This window comes from Hemitrygon akajei, chromosome 17 (genome assembly GCF_048418815.1).
Source record: "Hemitrygon akajei chromosome 17, sHemAka1.3, whole genome shotgun sequence".
Classification (NCBI taxonomy): domain Eukaryota; kingdom Metazoa; phylum Chordata; class Chondrichthyes; order Myliobatiformes; family Dasyatidae; genus Hemitrygon; species Hemitrygon akajei.
In genome coordinates, this window is record NC_133140.1 from 1,897,869 (window position 1) to 1,914,538 (window position 16,670).

The 16,670-nt window shown below is 51.5% G+C and overlaps 1 protein-coding gene across 2 annotated transcripts in view; it reads left to right on the top strand.

Moving 5' to 3' along the window:
- The window catches only part of necab2 (N-terminal EF-hand calcium binding protein 2), a 153,588-nt gene that overhangs the window by 88,292 nt on the left and 48,626 nt on the right, over positions 1–16,670 (top strand). For both annotated transcript variants that reach the window (XM_073069570.1, XM_073069572.1), the window contains exon 7: positions 287–405. In XM_073069570.1, coding sequence (XP_072925671.1) covers positions 287–405 — 119 coding nt within the window. The remainder of the gene's footprint in view (positions 1–286; positions 406–16,670) is intronic.

Consider the following 16,670-nt stretch of genomic DNA (forward strand, 5'->3'; position numbering starts at 1 on the left):
CTCCCCACAATCCCATCAACTATACCCCTCCACCCCATAAGCTTTCTACACACTGGGGGCAATTTCTGAAAGCATTTATCACACCGATCCACGGTGAGAGGAGCCCCACACAGTCAAAGTGAGAGGGCCACCTCGTGCAATATCTCCTCCTTCGAGAGCCTGTGATGCAGGGCATTCTGGGCAGGGCATTTGGGCATGGTGTCGTTGATCCCTGGCTGCACAGAAGCTCCCTTCTGGAGAGTGGCTGGATGTTGAGGAGTGAGTAATGGGCTTTGCTCTCTCATAGGTTGTACGACAGTACAGTGAGCCGCGCAATGGTGGGAAACTGGTACAACAGGCAGTCTCCGGCCGTCCCAGCAAACAACAAGCTGACAGCGAGGGACAAGAAACTGAAGACCGACCTGGGTACGTTGAGGCTGGTACAGAGGAGTAATCTGGGAGAATCCAGGACATCACTGGAACTGGGTAATGGTGAGGACAGAGAGAGGCGGATAATGTGACGTCACAGGGCCCTGGGCAATTGTGAATCTCTGTGCAGTAGGGGGGTAAGTCTAAAGGGCAGGATGTCAGGGGAAAATGGTACCTGACTAGATTGATTGACTCTTTCGAAGAGGCATCAGCAGGTATTGATGATGATTTTATCTACATGCACTTGATTGAGATCTTTGATAAGGTCCAAAGGTTTAGGGTCTGAGACAAGTTGGATCATAATGTTATACCTGCCCTTTAATCTGCTCTGTTCTGTCTAACTCTTCCCTCGCACATAGCGCTCCATTTTTCTATCAGCCATATGCCTTTCTGGGTTACATAGATGCATTTAATGTTTCTGCCTCTACCACCAGCTCTGGCAGTGTGTTCCACACACCCACCATTCCCTGTGTAAAGAAAAACCCACCACTAACATTCCCCCTCCTATTCCAGGCCTATCTTGGTCCAACTGCCTGCCCTGCATCGCGGACTCCCTGCAGTTCCGCACAGCTCCAGTTCACACGGGTTCCTTTCATCCTCTCTGCAGCTTCACACGACAGACAATCTCAGAGTTCCTGTTCCCCCTCCCACTGAAACCCATTGGGTCGAGCAATTATCTTCCTGATAGAACATAGAATAGTACAGCACAGTACAGACCCTTCGGCCCACAATGTTGTGCCGACCCTTAAACCCTGCCTCCCATATAACCCCTCCCCACCTTAAATTCCTCCATATACCTGTCTAGTAGTCTCTTAAACTTCACTAGTGCATCTGCCTCCACCAGTGACTCAGGCAGTGCATTCCACGCACCAACCACTCTCTGAGTGAAAATCCTTCCTCTAATATCCCCCTTGAACTTCCCTCCCCTTACCTTAAAGCCATGACCTCGTGTACTGAGCAGTGGTGCCCTGGGGAGGAGGTGCTGGATGTCCACTCTGTCTATTCCTCTTAATACCTTATAGACCTCTATCATGTCTCCTCTCTTCCTCCTTCTCTCCAAAGAGTAAAACCCTAGCTCCCTTAATCACGGATCATAATCCATACTCTCTAAACCAGGCAGCATCCTGGTAAATCTCCTCTGTACCATAGAACCACAGAATATTACAGCACAGAAACAGGCCTTTTGACCCTTCTTGGCTGTGCCAAACCATTTTTCTGCCTCGTCCCACTGACCTGCACCTGGACCATATCCCTCCATACACCTCTCATCCATGTACCTGTCCAAGTTTTTCTTAAATGTTAAAAGTGAGCCCGCTTTTACCACTTCATCTGGGAGCTCATTCCACACTCCCACCACTCTCTGTGAGAAGAAGCCCCCCCCCCCAATGTTCCCTTTAAACTTTTCCCCTTCACCCTTAACCCATGTCCTCTGGTTTTTTTTTCCCCTAGCCTCAGTGGAAAAAGTCTGCTTGCATTCGCTCTATCTATACCCATCATAATTTTATACACCTCTATCAAATCACCCCTCATTCTCCTACGCTCCAGGGAATAAAGTCCTAACCTATTCAACCTTTCTCTGTAACTCAGTTTCTCAAGTCCCGGCAACATCCTTGTAAACTTTCTCTGCACTCTTTCAACCTTATTAATATCCTTCCTGTAATTCGGTGACCAAAACTGCACACAATACTCCAATTTCGGCCTCACCAATACCGTATTCAACCTCACCATAACATTCCAATTCTTATACTCAATACTTTGATTTATAAAGGCCAATGTACCAATAGCTCTCTTTACTACCCTATCTACCTGTGATGCCACTTTTAGGGAATTTTGTATCTGTATTCCTAAGATCCCTCTGTTCTACTGCACTCCTTAGTGTCCTACCATTTACCTTGTGTGTTCTAACTTGGTTTTTCCTTCCAAAGTGCAATACCTCACACTTGTCTGTATTAAACTCCATCTGCCATTTTTCAGCCCATTCCTCCAGCTGGTCCAAATCCCTCTGCAAGCTTTGAAAACCTTCCTCACTGTCCACTACACCTCCAATCTTTGTATCATCAGCAAATTTGCTGATCCAATTTACCACATTATCATCCAGATCTTTGATATAGATGACAAATAACAATGGACCCAGCATTGATCCCTGTGGCACACCACTAATCACAGGCCTCCACTCAGAGAAGCAATCCTCCACTACCACTCTCTGGCTTCTCCCATTGAGCCAATGTCTAATCCAATTTACTACCTCTCCATGTATACCCAGCGACTGAATCTTTCTAACTAACCTCCCATGCAGGACCTTGTCAAAGGCCTTACTGAAGTCCATGTAGACAACATCCACTGCCTTCCCTTCATCCACTTTCCTGGTAACTTCCTCGAAAAACTCTAATAGAGTTGTTAAACATGACCTACCATGCACAAAGCCATGTTGACTCTCCCTAATAAGTCCCTGTCTATCTAAATACTTGTAGATCCTATCTCTTAGTACTCCTTCCAATAATTTACCTACTACTGACGCCAAACTTATGGGCCTATAATTTCCCAGATTACTTTTAGAAACTTTTTTAAACAACGGAACAACATGAGCTATCCTCCAATCCTCTGGCACCTCACCCATAGATACCAACATTTTAAATATATCTGCCAGGGCCCCTGCAATTTCAACACTAGTCTCCTTCAAGGTTCAAGGGAATACCCTGTCAGGTCCTGGGGATTTATCTACTCTGATTTGCCTCAAGATAGCGAGCACCTCCTCCTCTTCAATCTGTATAGGTTCCATGACATCACTACTTGTTTGCCTTATTTCCATTGACTCCATGTCAGTTTCCTTAGTAAATACAGATGCAAAAAACCATTTAAGATCTCCCCCATTTCTTTTGGTTCAATACATAGCCGACCACTCTGATCTTCAAGAGGACCAATTTTATCCCTTGCTATCCTTTTGCTCTTCATATACCTGTAGAAGCTCTTTGGATTATCCTCACCTTGACTGCCAAAGCTACCTCATGTCTTCTTTTAGCCCTCCTGATTTCTTTCTTAAGTATTTTCTTACTCTTTTTATACTCCTCAAGCACCTTATTTCCTCCCTGTTTCCTATACATGTTATACATCTCTCTCTCCTTCTTTATCAGAGTTCCAATATCCCTAGAGAACCAAGGTTCCATATTCTTATTCACTTTGCCTTTAATCCTGACAGGGACATACAAACTCTGCACTCTCAAAATTTCTCCTTTGAAGGCCTCCCACTTACCAATGACATCCTTGCCGGAGAGCAACCAGTCCCAATCCAAGCTTTTTAGATCCTTTCTCATTTCTTCACATTTGGCCTTTTTCCAGTTTAGAACTTCAACCCGAGGACCAGATCTATCTTTATCCATGATCAAGTTGAAACTAATGGTGTTATGATCACTGGAACCAAAGTGTTCCCCTCACACACTTCCATCACCTGTCCTAACTCGTTTTCTAATAGGAGATCTAATATTGCATCCTCTCTATATATTGATTTAGAAAACTTTCCTGAACACATTTTACAAACTCTAACCCATCTAGATCTTTAACAGTATGGGAGTCCCAATCAATGTGTGGAAAGTTAAAATCCCCTACAATCACAACTTTCTGTCTCCTGCAGTTGTCTGTTATCTCTCTGCAGATTTGCTCCTCCAATTCTCGCTGACTATTGGGTGGTCTATAATACGACCCCATTAATGTGGTCATACCTTTCCTGTTTCTCAGCTCCATCCATGTGGCCTCGGTAGACAAGCCCTCTAATCTGTCCTGCCTGAGCACTGCTGTAACATTTTCCCTGACTAGCAATGCCACCCGCCCACCCTTCATCACTCTGCCTTTATCACGTCTGAAACATTGGAACCCTGGAACCCTGGAAGTTGCCAGTCCTGCCCCTCCTGTAGCCAAGTTTCACTAATGGCTACAACGTCATAATTCCACATGTCAATCCATGCCCTCAGCTTGTCAGCCTTCCCCACAATACCTCTCGCTTTGAAATAGACACACCTCAGAAGATTATTACCACCACACACAACCCTTCTATTTGTGACTTTGCATGAAACTTTAACATCATTTATTTTCACCCCCCACTCCACTATCAACTCTGGCACTCTGGTTCCCATCCCCCCTGCAAATCTAGTTTAAACCCCCCCAACAGTATGAACAAACCTCCCTGCAAGGATATTGGTCCCCCTGTAGTTCAGGTGTAACCCATCTCTCTTGTACAGGTCTCACCTGCCCCAGAACATGTCCCAATGATCCTGAAATCTGAAACCCTGCCCCGTACACCAGTTCCTCAGCCACGTGTTCATCCTATTCTTACCCTCACTGGTACCCTTTCCAATGCTTCCACATCCTTCCTTTAGTGAGGCGACCAGAACTGGACACAGTACTCCAAGTGTGCCCTAATCAGAGTTTTATAGAGCTGCATCATTACCTCGCGACTCTTAAACTCTATCCCTCGACTTATGAAAGCTAACACCCCATAAGCTTTCTTAACTACCCTATCTACCTGTGAGGCAACTTTCAGGGATCTGTGGACATGTACCCCCAGATCCCTCTGCTCCTCCACACTACCAGGTATCCTGCCATTTACTTTGTACTCTGCCTTGGAGTTTGTCCTTCCAAAGTGTACCACCTCACACTTCTCCGGGTTGAACTCCATCTGCCACTTCTCAGCCCATTTCTGCATCCTATCAATGTCTCTCTGCAATCTTCGACAATCCTCTACACTATCTACAACACCACCAACCTTTGAGTCGTCTGCAAACTTGCCAACCCACCCTTCTACCCCCACATCCAGGTCGTTAATAAAAATCACGAAAAGTAGAGGTCCCAGAACAGATCCTTGTGGGACACCACTAGTCATAACCCTCCAATCTGAATGTACTCCCTCCACCACGACCCTCTGCCTTCTGCAGGCAAGCCAATTCTGAATCCACCTGGCCAAACTTCCCTGGATCCCATGCCTTCTGACTTTCTGAATAAGCATACTGTGTGGAACCTTGTCAAAAGCCTTACTAAAATCCATGTAGATCACATCCACTGAACTACCCTCATCTATATGCCTGGTCACCTCCTCAAAGAACTCTATCAGGCTTGTTAGACATGATCTGCCCTTCACAAAGCCATGCTGATTGTCCCTGATTGTCTAAATGCCCATAGATCCTATCTCTAAGAATCTTTTCCAACAGTTTTCCCACCACAGACGTAAGGCACACTGGTCTATAATCACCCGGACTATCCCTACTACCTTTTTTGAACAAGGGAACAACATTCGCCTCCCTCCAATCCTCCGGTACCATTACCGTGGACAACGAGGACATAAAGATCCTAGCCAGAGGCTCAGCAATCTCTTCCCTCACCTTGTGGAGCAGCCTGGGGAATATTCCGTCAGGGCCCGGGGACTTATCCGTCCTAATGTATTTTAACAACCCCAACACCACCTCTCCCTTAATATCAACATGCTCCAGAACATCAACCTCACTCAAATTGTCCTCACCGTCATCAAGTTCCCTCTCAGTAGTGAATACCAAAGAGAAGTATTCATTGAGGACCTCGCTCACTTCCACAGCCTCTAGGCACATCTTCCCACTTTTATCTCTAATCGGTCCTACCTTCACTCCTGTCAATCTTTTGTTCTTCACATAATTGAAGAATACCTTGGGGTTTTCCTTTACCCTACTCACCAAGGCCTTCTCATGCCCCCTTCTTGCTCTTCTCAGCCCCTTCTTAAGCTCCTTTCTTGCTACCCTATATTACTCAATAGCCCCATCTGATGCTTGCTTCCTAAACCTCATGTATGCTGCCTTCTTCCACCCGACTAGATTTTCCACTTCATTTGTCACCCATGGTTCCTTCACCCTACCATTCTTTACCTTCCTCACTGGGACAAATTTATCTCTAACATCCTGCAAGATATCCCTAAACATCGACCACATGTCCATAGTACATTTCCCTACAAAAACATCATCCCAATTCATACCCACAAGTTCTAGCCTTATAACCTCATAATTTGCCCTTCCCCAATTAAAAATGTTCCTGTCCTCTCTGATTCTATCTTTTTCCATGATAATGCTAAAGGTCAGGGAGCGGTGATCACTGTCCCCCAGATGCTCACCCACTGACAGACCAGTGACCTGACCCGGTTCGTTACCTAATACTAGATCTAGTATGGCATTCCCCCTAGTCGGCCTATCAACATACTGTGACAGGAATCCACCCTGGACACACTTAACAAACTCTGCCCCATCTAAACCCCTGGAACTAATCAGGTGCCAATCAATATTAGGGAAGTTAAAGTCACCCATGATAACAACCCTGTTATTTTTGCACCTTTCCAAAATCTGCCTCCCAATCTGCTCCTCGGTATCTCTGCTGCTACCAGGGGCCTGTAGGATCGATTACCTGATAGGGTGGATTAGCTTCCTGAGGCTGAAGGACAATAACTTAATCCCTCTTTGCCAACCTCCCTTCCACAGCACTGTCCCCACACTCAAAATCTTCTCCCCAGCATCCTGACCCTCTTCATCATCTCCCTCCTTTGACCTTTAACTGAATATATCCCTCCGTCAGCACCCCCTTCCCAATGCCCTCCACTGCCACCCAGTGCCACAACTCCCACTGCCTCCAATACACCCAGTAACAGCAAATGTTTACCCTTTTCCCGGCACCCTCCATTGCACCAACCCCATCCTTCCCAAATAACTGGACCTTCCACAAGCTTTCCCAACACTCATTTTTCCCTTCACTCCATCCTCCCCAACTCATATGACACTGCCTCTGATCCTTCCTGAGACCCATATTCTCACCTCAGTTCCCACCGTCCTCCCATTCCCCTCACTTGCTAGCCCTCAAGTGAGGTCTCCACTGCACCCAGAGCAACCTTCCCATTGAAGCAGAAATTACATTGCTTTCTTCTCTTCAGTGTTCTCAATTCTCTACTTCAGCTATTGCCCATGACCCCTCCGCTAGGAAATCCACTCACTGGGCGACTGCTTTGTCAATCCCCTCTGTTCAACCTTGGAATTCTCTTCAGCATTCTAGGTTGCACCACTCTGAACTCTCTGCTAACTTGTCCTAATGACCAACCACCCCTATGCCCCTGAAGATCTGATAAACTTCTATAGCATCGCCACTCAGTCTCCTTTGCTTTGGGGAAAACAGTCCCAACCTACCCAGTCTCTTCTTATAACTGCAGCCCCCAGTTCAGCAATGTCCCAGTGAATTGTTCCCTGACCCCAGTGCCAGCAACGTCCCAGTGAATTGTTCCCAGCCCCCAGTGCCAGCAACGTCCTAGTGAATAGTCCCCCCACCCCTGTGCCAGCAACATCCCAGTGAATTGTACCCAGCCCTGTGCCAGCAACGTCCCAGTGAATTGCTCCCAGCCCCCAGTGCCAGCAATGTCCCAGTGAATTGTTCCCAGCCCCCAGTGCCAGCAATGCCCCAGTGAATTGTTCCCAGCCCCCAGTGCCAGCAATGTCCCAGTGAATTGTTCCCAGCCCCCAGTGCCAGCAATGTCCCAGTGAATTGTCCCCAGCCCCCAGTGCCAGCAATGTCCCAGTGAATTGTTCCCAGCCCCCAGTGCCAGCAATGTCCCAGTGAATTGTTCCCAGCCCCAGTGCCAGCAATGTCCCAGTGAATTGTTCCCAGCCCCCAGTGCCAGCAATGCCCCAGTGAATTGCTCCCAGCCCCCAGTGCCAGCAATGTCCCAGTGAATTGTCCCCAGCCCCCAGTGCCAGCAATGTCCCAGTGAATTGTCCCCAGCCCCCAGTGCCAGCAATGTCCCAGTGAATTATTCCCAGCCCCCAGTGCAGCAACGTCCCAGTTAATTGTCCCCCCACCCCAGTGCCAGCAATGTCCCAGTGAATTGTTCCCAGCCCCCAGTGCCAGCAATGTCCCAGTGAATTGTCCCCAGCCCCCAGTGCCAGCAATGTCCCAGTGAATTGTCCCCAGCCCCCAGTGCCAGCAATGCCCCAGTGAATTGCTCCCAGCCCCCAGTGCCAGCAATGTCCCAGTGAATTATTCCCAGCCCCCAGTGCAGCAACGTCCCAGTTAATTGTCCCCCCACCCCAGTGCCAGCAATGTCCCAGTGAATTGTCCCCAGCCCCTAGTGCCAGCAATGTCCCAGTGAATTGTTCCCAGCCCCCAGTGCCAGCAACGTCCCAGTGAATTGTTCCCAGCCCCCAGTGCCAGCAACGTCCCAGTGAATTGTTCCCAGCCCCCAGTGGCAGCAATGTCCCAGTGAATTGATCCCCGACCCTAGTGACAGCAATGTCCCAGTGAATTGTTCCCAGCCCCCAGTGCCAGCAACGTCCCAGTGAATTGTTCCCAGCCCCCAGTGGCAGCAACGTCCCAGTGAATTGATCCCCGACCCTAGTGACAGCAACGTCCCAGTGAATTGTTCCCAGCCCCCAGTGCCAGCAACGTCCCAGTGAATTGTTCCCAGCCCCCAGTGCCAGCAACGTCCCAGTGAATTGTTCCCAGCCCCCAGTGGCAGCAACGTCCCAGTGAATTGATCCCCGACCCTAGTGACAGCAACGTCCCAGTGAATTGTTCCCAGCCCCCAGTGCCAGCAACGTCCCAGTGAATTGTTCCCAGCCCCCAGTGGCAGCAACGTCCCAGTGAATTGATCCCCGACCCTAGTGACAGCAACGTCCCAGTGAATTGTTCCCAGCCCCCAGTGCCAGCAACGTCCCAGTGAATTGTTCCCAGCCCCCAGTGCCAGCAATGTCCCAGTGAATTGTTCCCAGCCCCCAGTGCCAGCAACGTCCCAGTGAATTGTTCCCCGACCCCAGTGGCAGCAACGTCCCAAGTGAATTGTTCCATGACCCCAGTGCCAGCAATGTCCCAGTGAATTGTTCCCTGACCCCAGTGCCAGCACCGTCCCAGTGATAATTGTTCCCAGCCCCCAGTGCCAGCAATGTCCCAGTGAATTGTTCCCTGACCCCAGTGCCAGCACCGTCCCAGTGATAATTGTTCCCCCACCCCAGTGGCTGGTTCTTTGCTAGTGAGAGCAACATGTTCAGGAGCGGAGGCTCCCCTGGAAACATGTTCACTGAATTAAGCATTTGCTTCAGCAATGATGCTTCTTCTGCAGTTGACAAATGTAATACATTTACAATTCATAGCTGAATGAATCTACTTTGACTTTAAATGAAACCCAAAGACTTTCCATGTAATAGAGTCTGACTCTGCCAGCGAATACCTAGACAGCTGGTTACATTGGTTTCTGTCCACAGATTGAAAGTATGTCTGTGAGGAAGGCTCATGGGAACGGAAAAGTGTAAATTTTAAGTGCTAGCACTTATAATCTCGATATTATTAAGTCAGAGAACACACTGAATGTTTTATGAATTACATTTTATAAGACTCTCTCTGGCTCAGAGTGTAACTAAATGTATCATCTGAAGCAGAAGCAGGCAGACATTTTGCTTTTCAATGTGATCAAGGCTGACGTCACCGTAACCTCTATCCTCATTGATCTTTGATATTACTGTAAAAATATTCAAAAACCCTGTCAGTATCACCAGTTAAGGGTAAGAGTGCCAAAAGCTCAGAAATCTCAAAGGACTTAATCTTCGAATCTCTAAGGGATTCTTATTTTGAAACAGCAATGCCCCAATTCCAAACACTATCCTGAAGGAGTTTCCTTCTCTGTACTCTCCTTGTCAAGACCACCTGGGATTTTATTTCTGTGAAGCTTTGCTCATTTCTTCTTCTGACATTTGACATTATATTAGAAGCGAATAGGTCAGAGGTTGTAGATACAGTGTCTTCAGTTTCATGTCACTCTATCCTGAACCATTACCACATCATAAATTGGGAGTCATTATAACGGGAAGACATTGAGCATTGGAGCTGGGAAGAGATACAACACATTGGTGAGTATCACGTATGGGTTTGGTTATCCTGTTGTAGGAAAAATGTTAATCTAGAAAGTGTAGAAGAGGTTTACATGGCTGTTGCCTGGACTTGAGAGGCCAGAGTTACAAGGATATGTTGTGTAGACTAGATCTTTAATCTCTAAAATGTCGGAGGTCAAGGGGTGTCCTGGAAGAGAGATACGATCATGAGGGACATAAACAGGGTGAATGCACATTCTTTTTCCATGGGAAGGGATGTTAAGAACAAGAGGGCGTTGGTTTTAGATCACATGTGGAAGATCCATTCTAAGGGACATCAAAGGCACCAGCTACATGCAGAGGTTGGTGTGACACACACAAAATACTGGTGGAACGCAGCAGGCCAGGCAGCATCTATAGGGAGAAGCACTGTCAACGTTTCAGGCCAAGACCCTTCGTCAGGACTAACTGAAAGAAAAGATAGTAAGAGATTTGAAAGTAGGAGGAGGGGGGTGAGGTTGGTGTGAATTTGGTTTGAGAAATAGTGGTTGCGACAGGCACGTTATCAATATCTAAAAGCAATCTAGTTAAGTGTGTGGATAGAAGCTGTTGGGAGGGATGTGGGGAGATGGAATTAGCTGGCTGGAGTACACAGATGCCTAGGATGATGTGGGCCAAAGGACATGTTTCCATGCTGTGTGTCCCTGACTATGACAGATAGAAAGCTATTCTCTCCCAAGTGAAAAACTGTCTTCCACATTTGCCTGACTCCAGTCTCCTCAAAGGAAACTTCTGGAACATGTAGAGATCATTTTTTAGCACCTGGGCATTTCTGGCAACACTGGCATTTATTACCCTTGAGGGGTGAGGTGTGAGCTGTCTTCTCAAACTAGAGTCCCTCTAGTGAAGGTCCACCTAGATTGTTCCAGTGTTTAGAACAAGTAATAGTGACAGGCTGGAAATATTGCAGGGTCATGTAGCTGTATGAGGTGGAAGTTGGACCCCATTGTGGGTCCCGGTGACCTCATTTGTAGAAAGTGTTGGCTGCTAGAGGAACTTGGGCTAAATGACCTGGAACCTCAGCTCCAAACACAACAATGCAAGCCTGGACACTGTGTTCCTGGGAGGGGGGAGTTACCTGGACACTGTGTGACGTGGGGGAGGGTTACCCGGACAGTGTGTGACGTGGGGGAGGGTTACCTGGACACTGTGTTTCAGGGAGGGGGTGGCTACCTGGACACTGTGTGACGGGGGGGAGGGTTACCTGGACACTGTTCTAGGGGGCGGGGGTTACCTGGACTCTGTGTTCCAGGGAGGGGGGGTTTACCTGGACTCTGTGTTCCAGGGAGGGGGGTGTTACCTGGACTCTGTGTTCCAGGGAGGGGGGTTATCTGGACTCTGTGTTCCAGGGAGGTGGGGTTTACCTGGACAGTGTGTTCCAGGGAGGGGGGGGTGTACCTGGACTCTGTGTTCCAGGGAGGGGGGTTTACCTGGATACTGTGTTCCAGGGAGGGGGGCGGTTACCTGGACAGTGTGTTCCAGGGAGGGGGGGTTACCTGGACAGTGTGTTCCAGGGAGGGGGGGTTTACCTGGATTCTGTGTTCCAGGGAGGGGGGTTTACCTGGACACTGTGTTCCAGGGAGGGGGGGTTTACCTGGACTCTGTGTTCCAGGGAGGGGGGTTTACCTGGACTCTGTGTTCCAGGGAGGGGGGTTACCTGTACTCTGTGTTCCAGGGAGGGGGGGTTTATCTGGACACTGTGTTCCATGGAGGGGGGGTTACCTGGACAGTGTGTTCCAGGGAGGGGGGTTTACCTGGACTCTGTGTTCCAGGGAGGGGGGTTTACCTGGACAGTGTGTTCCAGGGATGGGGGGTTTACATGGACTCTGTGTTCCAGGGAGGGGGGGTTTACCTGGACTCTGTGTTCCAGGGAGGGGGGTTATCTGGACTCTGTGTTCCAGGGAGGTGGGGTTTACCTGGACAGTGTGTTCCAGGGAGGGGGGGGGTTTACCTGGACTCTGTGTTCCAGGGAGGGGGGTTTACCTGGATACTGTGTTCCAGGGAGGGGGCGGTTACCTGGACAGTGTGTTCCAGGGAGGGGGGGTTACCTGGACAGTGTGTTCCAGGGAGGGGGGGTTTACCTGGATTCTGTGTTCCAGGGAGGGGGGTTTACCTGGACACTGTGTTCCAGGGAGGGGGGGTTTACCTGGACTCTGTGTTCCAGGGAGGGGGGTTTACCTGGACTCTGTGTTCCAGGGAGGGGGGTTACCTGTACTCTGTGTTCCAGGGAGGGGGGGTTTATCTGGACACTGTGTTCCATGGAGGGGGGGTTACCTGGACAGTGTGTTCCAGGGAGGGGGGGTTTACCTGGACTCTGTGTTCCAGGGAGGGGGGTTTACCTGGACAGTGTGTTCCAGGGAGGGGGGGTTTACATGGACTCTGTGTTCCAGGGAGGGGGGTTTACCTGGACTCTGTGTTCCAGGGAGGGGGGGTTTACCTGGACACTGTGTTCCAGGGAGGGGGGGTTACCTGGACTCTGTGTTCCAGGGAGGGGGGGTTTACCTGGACTCTGTGTTCCAGGGAGGGGGGTGTTACCTGGACTCTGTGTTCCAGGGAGGGGGGTTATCTGGACTCTGTGTTCCAGGGAGGGGGGTGTTACCTGGACTCTGTGTTCCAGGGAGGGGGGGTTTACCTGGACTCTGTGTTCCAGGGAGGGGGGTTTACCTGGATACTGTGTTCCAGGGAGGGGGCGGTTACCTGGACAGTGTGTTCCAGGGAGGGGGGGGTTACCTGGACACTGTGTTCCAGGGAGGGGGGGGGTTTACCTGGACTCTGTGTTCCAGGGAGGGGGTTTACCTGGACACTGTGTTCCAGGGAGGGGGGTTTACCTGGACTCTGTGTTCCAGGGAGGGGGGTTACCTGTACTCTGTGTTCCAGGGAGGGGGGGGTTTATCTGGACACTGTGTTCCATGGAGAGGGGGTTACCTGGACTGTGTGTTCCAGGGAGGGGGGGTTTACCTGGACTCTGTGTTCCAGGGAGGGGGGTTTACCTGGACTCTGTGTTCCAGGGAGGGGGGTTACCTGTACTCTGTGTTCCAGGGAGGGGGGGTTTATCTGGACACTGTGTTCCATGGAGGGGGGGTTACCTGGACAGTGTGTTCCAGGGAGGGGGGTTTAACCTGGACTCTGTGTTCCAGGGAGGGGGGTTACCTGGACACTGTGTTCCAGGGAGGGTGGGGGTTACCTGGGACTCTGTGTTCCAGGGAGGGGGGTTTACCTGGACACTGTGATCCAGGGAGGGGGGTTTACCTGCACTCTGTTTTCCAGGGAGGGGGGGGGTTACCTGGACACTGTGATCCAGGGAGGGGGGTTTACCTACACTCTGTGTTCCAGGGAGGGGGGGGTTTACCTGGACTCTGTGTTCCAGGGAGGGGGGTTTACCTGGACTCTGTGTTCCAGGGAGGGGGGTTACCTGTACTCTGTGTTCCAGGGAGGGGGGGTTTATCTGGACACTGTGTTCCATGGAGGGGGGGTTACCTGGACAGTGTGTTCCAGGGAGGGGGGTTTACCTGGACTCTGTGTTCCAGGGAGGGGGGTTACCTGGACACTGTGTTCCAGGGAGGGGGGGGGGGGTTACCTGGACTCTGTGTTCCAGGGAGGGGGGTTTACCTGGAACACTGTGATCCAGGGGAGGGGGGTTTACCTGCACTCTGTTTTCCAGGGAGGGGGGGGGGTTTACCTGGACTCTGTGTTCCAGGGAGGGGGGTTACCTGTACTCTGTGTTCCAGGGAGGGGGGTTTATCTGGACACTGTGTTCCATGGAGGGGGGGTTACCTGGACAGTGTGTTCCAGGGAGGGGGGGTTTACCTGGACTCTGTGTTCCAGGGAGGGGGGGGTTTACCTGGACACTGTGATCCAGGGAGGGGGGGGTTACCTGCACTCTGTTTTCCAGGGAGGGGGGGGGTTTACCTGGACTCTGTGTTCCAGGGAGGGGGGGTTTACCTGGACTCTGGTTTCCAGGGAGGGGGGTTACCTGTACTCTGTGTTCCAGGGAGGGGGGGTTATATCTGGACACTGTGTTCCAGGGAGGGGGTGTTACCTGGACTCTGTGTTCCAGGGGAGGGGGGTTTACCTGGACTCTGTGTTCCAGGGAGGGGGGTTTACCCTGGACTCTGTGTTCTGGGGGAGGGGGTGTTACCTGGACTCTGTGTTCCAGGGAGGGGGGGTTTACCTGGACTCTGTGTTCCAGGGAGGGGGGGTTTTACCTGGACACTGTGTTCCAGGGAGGGGGGGTGTTACCTGGACTCTGTGTTTCCAGCGAGGGGGGGTTTTACCTGGACACTGTGTTCCAGGGAGGGGGGTTTACCTGGACAGTGTGTTCCAGGGAGGGGGGTTTACCTGGACTCTGTGTTCCAGGGAGGGGGGTTTACCTGGACAGTGTGTTCCAGGGAGGGGGGGTTTACCTGGACTCTGTGTTCCAGGGAGGGGGGGGGGGTTTACCTGGACTCTGTGTTCCAGGGAGGGGGTTACCCTGGACACTGTGTTCCAGGGAGGGGGGTTTACCTGGACTCTGTGTTCCAGGGAGGGGGGGTTTACCTGGACTCTGTGTTCCAGGAGGGGAGGGTTTACGCTGGACAGTGTGTTCCAGGGAGGGGGGGTTTACCTGGATACTGTGTTCCAGGGAGGGGGGTTACCTGGACTCTGTGTTCCGGGGGAGGGGGGTTACCTGTACTCTGTGTTCTGGGGGAGGGGGGGTTTACCTGGACAGTGTGTTTCCAGGGAGGGGGTTTACCTGGACTCTGTGTTCCAGGGAGGGGGGTTTCCCGGACAGTGTGTTCCAGGTAGGGGGTTTACCTGGACTCTGTGTTCCAGGGAGGGGGGGTTTACCTGGACAGTGTGATCCAGGGAGGGGGGTTTACCTGACTCTGTGTTCCAGGGAGGGGGGTTTACCTGGACAGTGTGTTCCAGGGAGGGGGGGATTACCTGGATACTGTGTTGCAGGGAGGGGGTTTTACCTGGACAGTGTGTTCCAGGGAGGGGGGGTTACCTGGACAGTGTGTTCCGGGGGGGGGGGGTTTACCCTGGACTTTGTGTTCCAGGGAGGGGGGGGGGTTTACCTGGACTCTGTGTTCCAGGGAGGGGGGGTTTACCTGGACAGTTGTGTTCCAGGGAGGGGGGGTTTACCTTGACTCTGTGTTCCAGGGAGGGGGGGGGGTTACCTGGACTCTGTGTTCTGGGGGAGGGGGGGGGTTTACCTGGACACTGTGTTCCAGCGAGGGGGGGGGGGTTTACCTGGACACTGTGTTTCAGGGAGGGGGGTTTACCTGGACAGTGTGTTCCAGGGAGGGGGGTTTACCTGGACTCTGTGTTCCAGGGAGGGGGGGGGGGGTTACCTGGACTCTGTGTTCTGGGGGGAGGGGGGGTTTACCTGGACTCTGTGTTCCAGGGAGGGGGGGGGTTTCCTGGACTCTGTGTTCCAGGGAGGGGGGTTTACCTGGACACTGTGTTCCAGGGAGGGGGGTTTACCTGGACTCTGTGTTCCAGGGAGGGGGGGGGTTTACCTGGACACTGTGTTCCAGGAGGGGGGTTTACCTGGACAGTGTGTTCCAGGGAGGGGGGTTGTTACCTGGACTCTGTGTTCCAGGGAGGGGCGGTGTTACCTGGACTCTGTGTTCCAGGGAGGGGGATTTACCTGGACTCTGTGTTCCAGGGAGGGGGGTTTACCTGGACACGTGTGTTCCAGGGAGGGGGGTTTACCTGGACTCTGTGTTCCAGGGAGGGGGGTTTACCTGGACCAGTGTGTTCCAGGGAGGGGGGGTTTACCTGGACTCTGTGTTCCAGGGAGGGGGGGTGTTACCCTGGACTCTGTGTTCCAGGGAGGGGGGTTTGCCTGGACAGTGTGTTCCAGGTAGGGGGTTTACCTGGACTCTGTGTTCCAGGGAGGGGCGGTTTACCTGGACAGTGTGTTCCAGGGAGGGGGGTTTACCTGGACTATGTGTTCCAGGGAGGGGGGGATTACCTGGATACTGTGTTGCAGGGAGGGGGTTTACCTGGACAGTGTGTTCCAGGGAGGGGGGGTTTACCTGGACAGTGTGTTCCGGGGGGGGGGTTTACCTGGACTTTGTGTTCCAGGGAGGGGGGGGGTTTTACCTGGACTCTGTGTCCAGGGAGGGGGGGTTACCTGGACAGTGTGTTCCAGGGAGGGGGGGTTTACCTTGACTCTGTGTTCCAGGGAGGGGGGTGGGGTTACCTGGACTCTGTGTTCTGGGGGAGGGGGGGTTTACCTGGACACTGTGTTCCAGCGAGGGGGGGGGTGTTATCTGGACACTGTGTTTCAGGGAGGGGGGTTTACCTGGACAGTGTGTTCCAGGGAGGGGGGTTTACCTGGAGTCTGTGTTCCAGGGAGGGGGGTTT